General features: G+C 39.5%; 2 protein-coding genes across 6 annotated transcripts; one reads left to right on the top strand and one right to left on the bottom strand.

Moving 5' to 3' along the window:
* Window positions 1-1582: 1582 nt before the first annotated feature.
* Window positions 1583-12597, bottom strand: PUS3 (pseudouridine synthase 3). 5 transcript variants are annotated; one of them, XM_027877664.1, is made up of 6 exons: window positions 8198-8286; window positions 7237-7666; window positions 6558-7129; window positions 5605-5795; window positions 5305-5489; window positions 1583-1928 (listed from the first exon to the last, which is right to left on the bottom strand). In XM_027877664.1, the coding sequence occupies exons 1-6, from the start codon at window positions 8236-8238 to the stop codon at window positions 1893-1895; spliced, it is 1455 nt and encodes a 484-aa protein (XP_027733465.1). In that variant the 5' UTR covers window positions 8239-8286; the 3' UTR covers window positions 1583-1892. The 5 variants fall into 5 exon arrangements, with proteins under 5 accessions (XP_027733465.1, XP_027733463.1, XP_027733466.1 ...); XM_027877662.1 differs by lacking the exon at window positions 1583-1928 and adding an exon at window positions 12427-12597 and having other exon boundaries at window positions 4811-5489; window positions 8198-8262; XM_027877665.1 differs by lacking the exon at window positions 1583-1928 and adding an exon at window positions 12427-12597 and having other exon boundaries at window positions 4811-5489; window positions 7237-7662; window positions 8198-8262.
* Window positions 8289-11919, top strand: HYLS1 (HYLS1 centriolar and ciliogenesis associated). The gene is made up of 2 exons (XM_027877666.1): window positions 8289-8393; window positions 9626-11919. The coding sequence occupies exons 1-2, from the start codon at window positions 8380-8382 to the stop codon at window positions 10575-10577; spliced, it is 966 nt and encodes a 321-aa protein (XP_027733467.1). The 5' UTR covers window positions 8289-8379; the 3' UTR covers window positions 10578-11919.
* Window positions 12598-15128: the final 2531 nt, after the last annotated feature.

The raw sequence follows: 15128 nt of genomic DNA, 5'->3' as shown, positions 1-15128 counted from the left end.
GAACTTTGCAATTTCCCAAAGCAATCATACAATCAACAAAAAGATGTAGAGAATACAAGATCCCACGGTGCTTGTTGTTTCTTATTTGATTTTTTAAAATTTTGGTTAACTGGAACACTACCTTAAAAGGACCTCTCTAACAAGATATCTCTTGTGCACATCAAAAGGATAAAAGATTCCCCAAAATATAGAACAGAGAGAACCTATTTGACCTTTTGAATAGTATCAGGTAAGCATAAAACAGCCAAATGTGTTCGTTGTCAGAGGAGATACAGGTCAGGGTCCAAATTTGTGAGGGATTTCCTAAAATGTATGTGTGCTGCAAGGGCTAGGTGTGCTCTTATTGGAATGCTAAGAGAATTGAGGGGATTTTAGTATGGCAAATGGTTGATTGTGGAATTGAGTGAATCACACTGACTCCATCTTGTGACTCAGTTCTGGAGATATACCTCAGTTCCTTTTCTATTCAATTATGGGTCTAATCCAGTCTCTGAGAAAACTTTATTCATTTGTGGGAACTGGGAGATCTTACTGCATTGTGTGAATCTAGTCCTTCATAGATGGGAAACTGAACCACCTCTACTGCTGTGTAGAGACCCTTAACTAAGGACCTGGGTTATGCTGACCAGAAACCCAGTCAGATCCAAAGATTGACACAAGGAGTTTTCTCACAGTTGTGTATCTCAAGCAACCCATGTGTCTTATCGGAAAACTGGCCCAGTTCTAATCAATCAGTTATTGTTTCCATGTTCCTTTGATTGTCCACAGACTCTTGGGTGGAATGGGACACCTCTTTTTCTGAATTCAGGGAATTGCCCCTGTTCACTCTCCCCATCCCAACTTGGAAAGTCCTTAATCTTTTCTCCAATTAAAAATCAGATTACCTAATGTTGTATTGTTTTAATTAATTGCTTTTATTTGATTGTTTCTAATATATAACAGTCTGGCGCCCCCTGTATTCAGGGTCCAGGACTAATAAACTGAGGAGGTCTGGTCCTGGTCAAAGTTTGTTGGGCAGTTGTCATGTGCTGCTTAATAAATCGATATGTTTAGAAGATTGAGCCTTTGTTTCCTTAGTGATTTCATCTTTTACCCACCACAATGCCCTTAAATGGAATTTAACATTTGCAATTGTCTTCGTATTCATGAGTCTGCTAACCTTCCTGTAGTGAGAGTGCCCCAGTTCCTGACAGCAAAAAAGACTGTGCCATAAGAAAAGTTTAAAAAAAGAAAAAGTTTGAGAACCATTGCTATAGAGCAGGAATTCATAACCTGGGTTGGGTCTGTGGATTTGGATAGGGGGAGGAGGGAAATTACATACTCATTTTACAACTGGGAGTAGCTAGGTAGCACAGTGGATAGAGCACCCACCCTGGAATCAGGAGGACTTGAGTTCAAATTCAGCCTCAGGCACTTGACAATTCCTAGCTATGTGACACTGGGCAAGTCACTTAACCCTCAATTGCCTTACCAAAACAAACAAAAAAGTAAATAAAACCTCTAACTGAAATTTATTATTTCCTTTAATTAGAATAAGATAATTGTAAAGCACTTTGCAGATGCTATTATTTTTAGCAGTTAGTTACTTTAAAACTTTATTCTGAGAAGGGGTGCATAAATTTTAACTACTAAAAAAAAATTTCACGACAAAAAAAGGTTAACCCTTTCTGTGGAGGATGAGTTCTTCCAGATGCTCCTCTTTGGTGATGACATAACACTGATCGCATCTTCCCCCGTTAGATTGTAAGCTCCTTGCGGGCAGGAACTGTCTTTTTTCTTAATTATATGCCCAGTGCTTGGTACAGTGCCTGGCATGTAGTAGGCACTTAATGAATGTTTGTTGACTGAATCTGGGTCCCTGGATGAGATCCATGACCAAGTAATCAATCCATCTACAAGCAATTATTGAGCATCCACTCTGTTCTTCCCTGGGGATACAAATAAAAAGAATCAGACAATCCCTACTCTCAGAGAAACTTGCATTCTAATGGAAAAAAATACATGTATAAGTAAGTAAATACATAATAAATATAGAGAATAAACAGAATAGGGAGGAAGAGCACTAACAGTTGGGAAGATTAGGGTGGGCTTTGTGGAGGTGTTGCTCAAGTTACGTCTTGAAGAAAAAGAGGCAGAAGTGAGAAAGGAGTTCATTGCAGGCAGGGAATAGATACATAGAAATGGGAGATGAAGTGTGACATGTGAGGAAGTTAAAAGGCCACTTTGGCTGGATTGCAGAGCACAGGAGGGAAGTAGTGTACATTGAGGTGAGAAAGGTTGTTGGAGCCATACTTTTAAACAGAGAAATAATGGGATCGACAGCCAGATCTATGCTAAAGGAAATGACTAGCATTCATGTGGATAGACTGGAGTGTGGGGAGAGACTTGAGGCTGGGAGAACAATAAGGAGACTTACATGATGGAGCAATCTGGGCAATTCATGATGAGAACCTCAACTAAGGTGTGAATGGAGAGAAAAGCACGGGTGCAAGGTATATTGTGAAAGGAGCAATGGCATGATTCAGCAACAACTTGGATGTGTTGGGGGAGGGAGAAAGAGGAATTAAGGACAGGGCTAGAGACTGGAAGACTGGTGGTGATTTCAGCAGAAATCAGGACCTTTAGAAAAAATGTGAATTTGGCAGAAAAGACCAGTTCTATTCTGGGCATGCTGAGTTTGAGATGGTTCTGGGACATCCAGTTCTATTGTCCAAAAGGCACTTGATGAAGCTCAGGAGACTGGAGTATAATATATGACATCTGTAAGTCAACTGCATAGATGATAATGAAACTTATAGGAGATGGGATCACCAAGAAAAAGTATAAAGAGCAAAGATACAGCCCAAGACAAAGCCTTGGGGAATACCTGGAGTTGTTAATATGATATAGATGATGAGCTAGCAAGGAAGATTAAAGGGAATGGTCAGACAGCATCAAAAAAAACCCAGAAAAGAGGAAGTGATCAACAATGTCAAATGCAGCAGTGTGTTAAGATTAATTAGGACTAACTCAACTTTCTGATTGGACAATTAAGATATTACTGGTAACTTTGGAGACAGCAGTTTCAGTTGAGTGACTGACTACAAAGGGTTGAGTGTGTTGAGGGAGGAAAGAAAATGGAGGCATATGTGGAGAGGTGGGCCCCCAAGAAATTTAGCTGAGAAAGGGAAGATAGACGAGTAGAGTCTAGGAAAGGTTTGAAGCAAGAAAAGAACCAGTAGGCTGGGAGAGTGATGATTAGAGGGTGACTGAGGTAACAGTAAGCTAGAGAGGATGATAAGGGTTGAGATCAAAGGCTATATAAAAAGGTTGGCCTTGCCAAGGAAAAGTTACACATCTTTATTAGTCTGAAGGAGAAGATTAGGGGTGGGAAGATGATGTCAAATTTTGAGATGAAAAGAAAGGAAAAAGTAAGAGTTCCTGTTTTCTCAGGAAAAGAGACTAGATCCTCAGCACAGAGTAGAGCTGGGGAGAAATATGGGAGGTTAAAGGTGGATTAGCTGCTGTGGGGAATGAAATAAGGAATCAATTAGGGAGGAGTAAAAGAATTGTCTTGCTGTATTGAGGGCCCGGTTAAAGTTGAATAACATGAATTTATAGTGTACCCAGTTTGCTGACTTCCAAGTCTGTTTCGTAGCACATGAGTAGGAAAAGAGAAAAGCAATGGTGGGAGTAATTTAGGGCTGGAATTTGGTAAGGGATTAGCAGTGATGAAGCAGCAAGCTGTTTAAGGGTATCAGTTAAGTAGTTACAGGGTCATGACTGGGAAGAGAAATCAGAGTAGGGATAATGGCTTGAGAAAATACTGAGGGGTGAAGGGATTCGAGGTCACAATGACAGCAAAGAATAGGTTAGGAGGGCTGAGACATAGAAATGGCCAGAGGAATGTCAGATTTTGATTAAGGAATCTTAACACTTGTAGGTATGATCATCCCTATGTGGAGCTGAGGTCATAGTAAGGAATTTGAGTGAGCATCGATATGCATAATTAAATCCCCTAGTATAAGGGCACAGACTGAAGAGGAAGACTGATCCAAGTACTGAACTTGAGAAAGGAGAGGGAATAACCTGGGGCCTAGACAAACCAACCACCATGATTTGAATAGGATAGAAAATGCTGATGCAGTGAATTTACCTCTAAAAAGAGTTTCACCTAACCATTCACACAGGAAAGTCAAATGTACAAAAAAAAAGGTTAAGATATGCACTTGTACAGATAACATATAGAGGACATTGCACACAAGTGTGTGTGTGTCTCTGTGTCTCTCTTGGGAAAGACATTATAAATAGACAATGTTGAGCCTAGAACAAAAGAACAACCTAGATTGTTCTGATCATCTTCAGTTCTTAGTTATCTATTCCCTATGAAATTTATCTCCTCCAAGCTTCCTGTGATCTAGATTCATAAACTGAGTCAATCTTGCCTCTTCTTTCTCTCACACCCCTCTCTCATATTCAATCAATTGCTAAATCCTCCATATCCAACCCTTTCTCTCCACTAATAAAGCTCCCAACCTAATTCAGACCCTTATTACCTCTTCCTATATTAAGCTTCCTAATTCATCTCCAATCCATTTTCCACACAATTGTAAAGATTACAGCCACAGAATTACCATGTCATTATGCTGCTTATACATCTTCAGTGGATTCCCATTGCCTTTAAGATACACTCTTCAGCCTCGCATTTAAGAATCTCTACAATCTAGTTCCAACCCATCTTTTTAGCCTTATTTCACCCTTTGTGCTCTCTTCATTCCACTTGGGGAAAACTCTTGTAAAGCTCAGATAATGAAAAACACAGACAGTAGGATTGAAAAGTAACTTTTTTCCCCTTTAAATCAAGTTTCTTTAATGAATTTGAAAACAAAGGCACAAGTCTGTAGCTGTGGCAGATATTTCCATTTATATTGCTGCCTCATCCCTGTTCCTATTGGTCCAAGTTGTGCTTTCTTCAACCACTAACTTCATACTTGGAATGTAGGCAAATTCAGTTTAAAATTGTAAGGTTTTGATTTTGTTTTTAATCTAAAACCTTATGGAAAACCAGCAGATAAAATTCAGAGAACAAACTCTTCCTTTAAAAAGGAGTTTTGTTCTGTAGTTCTTTAACAGTAATTCATTTTGGTCTTCCTTTATTCTAACCTGATTTGCCCCTCCAGGTTTCATCATCTTTCCTAATATCAGATGGCACTTTTAATTCCTATTAACACAGATCTTCTTTGTTAGTTTTTCTGAGGTGTTGCTTTCTTCTTCCATAGTATCACTGTGGTCCCTTTTGGTTTGTCTTTCCTCCTCTTGGCATACCTGTGGCTGCTTAATTCGTCCCCTTCTAACAAAGTGCTGGATCCGGGACTCTAAGCCTTCACATCTAGGACGATCCAATAATGGCTTATAGGTTCGTGTTTTCACTCCCTCTACAAAGGCACTAATCTGCTTCTGGACAGAAGGCTTGACATCTCTCCACTGGACCACTTCATTTCTCTTTGATCCTGCAGTGTACAATTAGCAATTAATTATATGAACTTAATACAATGAAACCTCCAGTCTTTCTAATAATCTGCCTCCCCCCTGTATGAGTCATGGTTTCAGTTTTTTCTCACCTACCTGATCCAGGAGATATGGCAGCAGAGTCCAGTCCCTGTAGCATGCTGTATAACATGTGAGTTTTAACTGCATAACTAGCCCACAGTTGCTGCAAGTGTGTAACATTGAACTCTTGGACCTCCCGATCATAGATCCATTTGATGTTCTCAAATTTACAATCATATAGAACTAGAGGAAATTCCACTGCCATGCTGCAAAAAGACAAGATCATTGATTTCTTCAGTTTCATAGAAAAGTTAATAGTATTTATTAAGTGCCCACTACAATGTAGAGTATTTTCTTGGATGCTATATAAAGATACCAATGAATTAAATTTGTTCCTTGTCCTTTAAGTATTTTATAATCAAAATAGAAATAAATCCTCTTTTAGACATTTAGATTTGACCTACATTAGAAGAAAAAAGTCCTATATTAACCCAGGTTACGTAGAAATGAGTTAACACCACAAAAGCTAACTTTTTTAAAACTAGTTCAAAAACACACACACACACTTTTGTTAATTGAAACCTAGCTATATAAAGTTGACCAGAAGGGGGAGTCTTACATGTAATAAGCCCAATCCTAGAGCCTCAATCTGCTCTCAAAATGAGGAATCTATTTTTATTGCTCCATAACTGACAAATAGGAAGTAAACATTAGAAAAGGTATTAAAAGTGGCATAATAGTACAGTATAAGCGAAACCCATTAAATAAAAACAAAGCAAGTAAAATGATAAATTAATGCTTGCTGCCTGACTCACCTGAAGTAATAATACATTCTCATGCCACTAATGTAGAAGTTAAGAACTTAAATATGAGTACTTATTTAGAATAAATATTCTATTTACATTTAAGGTGCTTGGCCCAAGAGTATGTTAGGGAAACATTAAAAATAAGTAGCTAATGAAAATAAGAGAATGGAACTACCCAAAGTAAAAAGAAGTTTATGTAAAATTGTTGGAATTTTCCATTACCTGTACTGTGGTTTTTGAGGATTTTTCTCTATGTTCAGCAGTTCATCAATGATCTCTGGTTTCTCCATTCTCTGGCCAATAAGGAGGAGAATAGCCATCATACAACGAACTTGATGGTAAAGAAATGCCTGCCCAGTCACTTCAAATTGACATAATTGGAATGGTTCCTGCTGTTGAAGTTTCTCCCCTGGACCCCGCAAGGCCACTAGGTGTACTTTAGCAGACAGGATAGTCCGCTGGAAATTTATCACACCATTGGCCACATCCATTTTACATAAGTTACGGAAATCATGTGTACCAACATATTTTTGGGCTGCATCATTCATGGCTTCAATATCTAGATCGGCACAGGGGAAAAAGTAGCGATAAGTCCGTTCAAGGCAGCTGAACCGGGCACTAAAGCTGGGTTCTACAGGGGCCCAAGCCAGCACCCGGATGTCTGGAGGGAGCACCCGATTGAGAATATGGGTATAACGAATCTCTTCAACAGAGTCATTGATACCACCTTCCAAACTTTGATCTTCTGGCTTCTTACTCTCTGGAAGTTGGGAGCGAAGGTTAAGGGAAATCACCTATGAAATGAGGAAAAGAGCATTTTACGTTTACAGTAAACCTAACTCCACAGCATGCACATCTAGCAACCCCCGGCATCTTACAAGAATTAGAAAAAGCTACTGACCTGTCCAAAGGCACTAACTCCTTTGTCTGTTCGCCCACATCTGTGGTAGTTAGATGTCTGTCTGCTTTCTACTAGCCGAGTCTTGGTTAGTGCCTCAAACAGTTTCTCCTCAATGGTGTTGTTTGTATTTTCTTGACTGGCAAAACCCTGGTATCCCCAACCCAAATAAGCTATCCTTAGAGCTACGTGTCTTTGGCCATATGTACTGAAGTTAAAAGCACGCTGCTGCCGTTTCTTTGGTTTCCCAGCTTCAGTGGAACTCTCCCCTTTGATGTTTGGGCTCTTGTTGTCAGCCTGTTCCCGTTGTAGCCTCTGTACCTCTCTCTCCAGTTCTTGTATTCTCTTGAGGAGTGTCTCAGTCTGATTTGTCTCTATGTTTCCTTCCATCTTGTATCTCCAAAATGTAAAAAAGTATATAGTTTCTCTCTGCCTTAAATAAGAATTTAGAAATGAAGCACTTGATGATGATCACATTCTGGTGATTATATCATAGTTATTACTACAGTCATACTCTCAAATACATTCTCAGGTTTCATTAGCTTCTAATTTTGAAAAACCCTGACCTTTGCCAGTGTACATGAATCCAAGAAGTTAACAATTCTGAATTAGCCACCTTGTTGACTATCTCAGACATGCTACTTCATCCTAAACTCTGCCTTCTGGTCCATTCAGTCAGGCAGGGGAAGGAGAAACACAAACTGGGGAAGAGCCATTACCAGCTATCTTGGTAAATTTGTTCAGAAATAGCTAAAATGATGTTTGGGGGTTCTCTCAATTGTATCCACCTGTTTACATGGCTTTTGTTAGCAGGGATCATTGAAAACAGACTACTGATTTTTCCCAATTGCACTTGTTTGCCAAAAATGTGTATTTAGTCAGTAGACCTTCTAAGATCCTACTTGTAAAATCTTGCTACTTGTATTGATAAGCCTGTCTACCTTACTGAGGTGTTGTCACTTACCAATATTTCAGATGAAGATTTCTGAGTGCCTTGATCCACATCGTCTCTCAAGTATTCAGCTCCATCTTCAAGGTGATAAAATGGAAGGCTAAACTGACTGAAAGAACTTAATCAATGGTTTTATTCCACATTGGAAGCAAAGTTCAGAAACAACTAAGAAACTCTCACCTGAAGTAATTTCAATGGCAGAAAAAAGGTAATTTTAAGCTTTATAAAAGACTGCCTCCCATGTCAAGTATTAATACTGACTTTGGTAACAGCCTCCAGACTCATTCAATCCTCTACTTTTTAATTTCTCCCTCAAAAATAACAGATTCAGATGAAAGTAAGACTGTAGAGCTGACTAATAAGTAGGGGGAGACGCTATCAATAATATCTGGCATGATGGCACCTGGTAGTGGCAACACAATTGGGCTTATTGCACCTAGAACTTCCTCAGTGGTGGTATAAGATAAGATGAGCAGATTGGGTAAGACAAGTGAAACATAACAACAGCAATAGTGTTGTGATGATCAACTGTGAAAGACTTAGCTACTTTGATCAATATAATGATCCAAGACAGTTACAAAGGACTCATGATGAAAAATGCTATCCACTTCCAAAGAAAACTGATGAACTCAAGTTCAGATTAAAGCATAATGCTTTTCACTTTTTCTTGAATTTTTTCTTTTTGTCAACATGGCCAATATAGAAATCTGTATTGCATGACTTCAAAAAAAGACAAAAGTAACTATAGAGATCCTTAAGTTACATGCTTAATTTTTCACATGAAATTTTAGTATTATTTTTCCTACACTGAATCTTGAGATTAAATCATTTTGGATGCATATTCCTTTTATTCTTTTGAAAAATACAATGCCTAAGTAAAAACAGTAAGGACTGTTAAAATCAACTTTTACAACCTTAAAAATTTTTATCCTAGGAAAACTATTAGCCTGCTGAGTATTATTCTCAATCCTCCTCACCCATTCATCATCTGTAACAACTATTGATAGGGTGACAAGGCATCATTATTTAGATAGAAAATTTGTGTGTTGGGAGTATGAGAAATCAAGTGTAGACAAATCACAAACTAAGTCTGAAAAAGAATAGCAATGAAATATATCTAGCATTGGATGAATAATATAAGATAAAAAAGGTAGAAAGCACAGAGGGTATTATGTGAGAGCAGTGTGAAGGCAAACAACCCAAAAAACTGAATTCTGAGTCTCTAAAAAGTATTGTAGACATTCACATCTACTATTTAAACTGTTGACTTATCAGAAGTACAAACAATTTAGAATGCTCCCTTACCCACTTTCAAAGTATTAGGCATGACTACTATAAATGTTCTGTCAGAAATAGAAAACTGACAAATTTATAAATATGGTATATAACATTAGGCTAGTCTTGTGAAACACTTAAACTCTTCATTGTTTTCTTTTACAGACATGCCTACAACATAGAAGCAGCAATGGAGAAACTAATGGGGCCTGATAAGCAAAAATGGGCCGCTATGGATCCAGAAGAACGTATGGCAGCTGCTGCTATAGCCTTTACCCAGATCTGTGCAGGGCAGGGTGAGGGGGATACCATAAGAGAAGCTAGATCAAACCAGTATGATCCCTATAGTAAAGCTTCAGTGACCCTGAGCAAGGCACCCTCTCTTCCTGTGCATCTGCGGTGCGCACAAGAAGATCTTATAGTTTCAGAGACTGACTCAGACACCTCCCAGATAGCCCGGAAGCCAGTAATGAAGAGGAAGGTGCTTCGTAGGAAGCCAGATGGTGAAGTAGTGGTTACAGATGAGTCTGTTGTAAGTGATTCAGGGTCTAGTATAGAAAATGACATGGAGCTCTGGGACTTGAGGCGAAAACTAATGAATCTGCAGCCCTGCCAAGACGACAGTGAGGCTGAGGCTGAGGCTGAAGGTATGGATAGTTCAGAAAAGTTCTATCCACAACATTCGTACCATGACATTTCTCAGGAAGAAGAAGAAGAAATCATCTGCTACCTACAAAGAGAAGCAATGGAACCCCCAGGTTACAAACAAGATCTGATTGTGTCTAACCGACCCAAGTCATTCATTCTCCCAAAGATGGATCAGCTAGGCCGAAACCGGGGAAAGATTGACCGAGTAGCACGGTATTTTGAGTACAAAAGAGATTGGGATTCAATGAGGTTCCCAGGAGAAGATCAAAGGAAGGACCTTCGTTGGGGTGTTCGAGAGCAGATGATCTGTCGGCCAGAGCCCCAACCCAAGCCTCAGCACATATATGTCCCCAACAACTACTTAGTACCAACTATGAAGAAAAGATCTGCCTTACGTTGGGGTGTGCGCTGTGACCTAGCAAATGGTATCATGCCCAGGATGCTCCCTTCCCCTGTTTCTCCCTCTTAGTCCTTTACTGTCTAGTTTCCTACTCAAGATAATCTGTGACTATCTAGTTTGTTCACACTTTCCATAAAGAGAAACAACTGATTTTTAAAAAAACAAGAAACATTTTAAGGAAGGACTTCATCCATCACTGGCTTTTTTCTTTCTATTCCAAACCTGTGTCAGATGCCAATTAACTTCCAAATTACCATTCCCAAACCCAGCACTCTTAAGACAAATCATGCCAGAGAAAGAACCAAACTCGTAGTATTTTTGTCAATTTGACAATAAGCACTACTTGTATTCTGTGCCTTTTCCCCATTTGGCCAGGCTGAGGAGTTGTGTGATTTTATCAGTCAGTTGTTGCTGTGTGTGACTTTTATAGCTGCTGGGAGTTAAACCTGTCTTAATAAAGAATGTTTTAGAAATGTATAAACTTGCCCATATCTCTACCAGATACTTCCTAATATAACATGATCATAATGAACTAGAACTCCTAATTCATAGGATTCTGTCCCTGCCTACATTCCCCACCAACCAGCTCCCCTTCTTCCTAATTCTGTAACAGCTAAGGGGAAGGGTAAGGAATAAGAACACAAGGCCTGCCCTCCCCATAATAGCTCCTGAATAAAGTAAATAAGGGTAAATCAAAGGTCAAATTTCCTGTTGCTAAAGGAAAGCTATTAATATATCCAGTCATTAATGTGAGGCTCCTAAAAGCACCTTTTTATAATGTATAGATACACCATGTTCCATTGCAGAACTCTGCTCAAGAATTCCTTGCATAGAGTAGGCACTTAATAAATGTCTGTTGAATTGAATTTGTTAAATTGAAGAATGTTATTTATCTGCTTGATCACTTCAGGATCGATTAAACTTAATGTAACCCTACTGATTCCTGTGGCCTACAGCATATTATAGAACAAATTGTACTACATTAAAATTCCAGAATGCTGTTGTATAACGTCTACTACAAATAAAAACTGGATTTAGGAACAAGATTTAAATCCAGTTCACTCTTGTGGCATGGAATAGATGCAACTAATTGGTCTCTTTGAGGGTAGGGAAAAGGCAGGGAAAGAAAATGAAGAATCCTCATCTAAGTATCTGAAGCCAGAGGAGCTTTAAATGATCCCCCTAAAACTTCATTTTCTTTTTCTGTCTTTACCAATGACATTTTGCTTTCTTGAGTTGTTATAAGGTCACAGCCTAGGCTCTGGGTTTGTTCAATCTTTTACCAGCATTCTTTTCCCTCATGTCTGTCCCTGCTGATATTGTGGCCACTTGTTTTTATTAATATGGTTTGTAATTTTACTACAGGAGCTGTTCAAAGGATGTTTTCAAATAAAAACCTAAATAATCCACAGTCTAGTTTTGCATTTGAATCAATTCCATCTAGAAGCATTTATGCCAGATAAATTTCCCCTTCACCAGATTTTATTTTAAAATTAAAAACCACGTGTTCCCCACAGCAATATACCCCTCTGCCTTTGCATTCTTACCACTAGCAAAGTTTTAGTTCTATTTCAAATCTACTTGGTCAGATCTCAGGCTTTTGGTTTAGTGAAAAGGGATGCACCACGTTACAAGTAATTCCTCAGGGTAGTATTTGTGTTCAAGAGAAGTTTTTGATGACTTGATTAAAGTAACAAAGTGAGGATTCTTCATTTGCATAGCTATGATCAAAGACAAAACTCCTTGCAAACTTTTAGGAGAGTAGCTACCGCTGTGTTGCTCTTTCTCCATACTTACAGCTCCCTTCACCAAGGTCTCTAGGAACCAGCCGCCTGGCGTCCAACCTTCAGGAAGGATGGAACTCCTTAGGAAAGGCTCAGTTCCCCAAAACAGGGGACTTCCCGGGGTGTGCACCTACCGCAGGTCAGAGCTAGAGCCGCCCGTCTACTGTACCTCCGGCAGGGAGAAAGGGGCTGAGATGTGAAGACAGCGCGTGGTGGTCTTCCCAACCCCAATACCCTCTTTACACCTAGGACCGAGGATCTGGTGATAAAAAGAGAAGGCACATGCCCAAGAGCTGGCCGTAACACACTTACCTTCCGGCAGCAAAAGCTTCCAGGAAGCATTCTGGTCTACAGGAAGTGATTGCTAGGCTTCAGTCACGTGGTGTTGTCAGGTCTTGATGGGAAATGTAGTTCGGAGAACCACAGCGATAGGGCTGAAGGGAGGAACCCTACTGCTGTTTTTCTAGCCTAGGATGTACCTATCCCTAACCCCGCCCAACTCCACTCCTAAGGTGGCAGGAAAAGGAGAGAGAACTCGGTGCTATTTTTTTTTAAACAGATCAGTTTTAAAATCCCTGCTGTAAGACTGAGAGCTAAGAAACATGGGCTATTTGTGCATAATAAGTAGGTGGAATGCTACCTTTCCAAGATATAGGCAATAAACTTTAATCTGTGTTAAAGTGAAAACAGGCTAGGGACTATGAGGAAGACTTATGACCAATCAGTAGGGAGGCTTCAGCACCATGGAGAGATCTGCCCACGTTCCAACACAGGGCCTGGACACTGACCAAGATTTTAAGACAACAGGAGAAAGTGCGAAATAGTTTACAAAACAGTCTAATGTAAATGTGTGCCTCTACAACTACTACATTCCTTTGGTGAGGCGATTTGCCTTTGGTGGTGGCCTCTGCCTTTTGTTTTAAAAAATCTACGACTCAACAAAGTGGAAGGTAAAATGGATAATTCTGAGCATATACATGAAAAAAAATTACACAAAACCAATAAAGCTTAAATAAGAAGAAAGCAGGAAACGGGGCGGGGGTGGGAGGGGAAGAGGGGAGGACTTTTCTTTTTTGTAACGAGTTTCTCTGCTAAAGGTCTCATTTCTAAAATATATAGGGAACTGATCCAAATTTACAAAAATAAGAGCCATTCTCCCATTGATAAATGATCTAATGATATGAATAGGCAGTTTTCAGAGTGAGAAAAATCAGTTATCAGTAGTTATATATAAAAAAACAAGAAATGCTAATTAAAACAACTGAGGTACCACCTTACAAATTGGCTAAGATGACAAGGAAAATGACAAATGTTGGAGGGGATGTGGAAAAACAGTTACTTGAATGCATCGTTGGTGGAGTTGTGAACTAGTCCAACAATTCTGGAAATCAATTTTGAACTATGCCCAAAAGGCTATTAAACTCTGCATACCCTTTGACTCAGCAATATTGCTACCAGGTCTATGCACCAGAGATCAAAGAAAGAGAAACAGGACCTCTATGTACAAAAATATCAATTTTTGTGATGGCAAAGAAATGGAAACTGAGGGGATCTCCATCAATTGGGAAATGGCTGAACAAGTTATGGTATATGAATGTGATGGACTACTACTGTGCTGTAAGAAGTGATGAAAGAGATGGTTTCACAAAAACCTGGGAAGACTTGTAAGAACTAATACAGTGAGGAGAACCAGAACCATGTATATAGTGACAGCAATGTTGTAAAGATAATCAACTTCAGAAGATTTTGTAATTCTGATCAACGTTGATCCACCACAGATTCAAAAATCTAGTGATGAAATATTCTATAGACCTCCAGATAGAAAACTAATGGACTCAGAGTGCAGACCAAAGAATATTTTTTCTGCCTTTTTTTTTAACATGGCTAATGCAGAAATTTGTTTTGCATGAATATACATATATCTATGTACTAGGTTTTTTTTTTTTTTCTTGCCTTGTCATTTGGTGGAGAAGGGAGGAGGAGGGAAGGAATTTGGAACTAAAAAAAAGAATTAAGAAGTTTTTGTGCTGTTAAAAAAAATTGGTTTCCTTCTGCAACCAGCTCCTTGATCACCTTGATCCTTTTGCATTCCACCCTCCCTCCACATTGAGCATATTTTGTCACCCCTCTTTCTCCAAGCTCCTTACTAGATGTTTTGCATTGTGTGCAGAACTTCGGCTGGGAGTCTGAAGTATATGTGTGCTTTCTAATAACCCATTCAGTCACAGGGTCAAGGAGGAAGCTTAGGCACACATCAAGGTCATCAATAGTCACCTGGTTTTAGGTTTGACATTGGAGAAAGTTTGCTTTAGGGCAATGTCCAACATACTCCCCCACCTGCAATGCTCAGTGCCCAATCTAGTTATCAAAACCTCTGGGACTTACTTTATTCATATGGAAAAATGAGGAAATTGGACTATATTAGGTGTTCTAGCCAATTTTTTTGTGTCTTGGATCTGATGAAACCTATGGACCTCTTCTCAGAATCACGTTTTGAAAATGCATAAAATAAAATATATAAGGTTATAAAAGAAAGACCATTATTTAAAAAAAAAAAAAAAGGGCGAATTCAAGGTCGCAGGTAAAGACCCCCTGCTACACGATCTCCAAGGTCCAACTCTAAAAGCTTAAGATCCTACCGAGCTACACAGGTGAATCCTGCCAACCCACGTGTGGCCCCGCGCATGCGTGCGTCCTAGTGAAATTTTTCAGGGGCCTACCCCTTCGGCCAGTCCATTGGCCCAGGCGCGGGGGCGGGGCACGTCCTCGTGCCTGGGTTGGAAGCACGTGCTGGGGGGCTGAAGCTTCAGGGGAGTAGCGGCAAGCGGCGGGAGCC

The sequence above is a fragment of the Vombatus ursinus genome, unplaced genomic scaffold (assembly GCF_900497805.2).
Source record: "Vombatus ursinus unplaced genomic scaffold, bare-nosed wombat genome assembly UNPS02014813.1, whole genome shotgun sequence".
Taxonomy (NCBI): domain Eukaryota; kingdom Metazoa; phylum Chordata; class Mammalia; order Diprotodontia; family Vombatidae; genus Vombatus; species Vombatus ursinus.
The sequence above is the reverse complement of the archived record's forward strand: the minus strand, read 5'-3'. Positions and strand labels throughout refer to the sequence as shown.

Coding starts and splice junctions, on each gene's coding strand:
- PUS3 (XM_027877662.1), bottom strand. CDS start 8,238: ATGTGGATCAAGGCACTCAGAAATCTTCATCTGAAATATTG. Junction 7,667..8,197: donor AATCTTCATCTGAAATATTG/GTAAGTGACAAC, acceptor TTCTTATTTAAG/GCAGAGAGAAACTATATACT. Junction 5,796..6,557: donor CCTCAAAAACCACAGTACAG/GTAATGGAAAAT, acceptor GTCTTTTTGCAG/CATGGCAGTGGAATTTCCTC.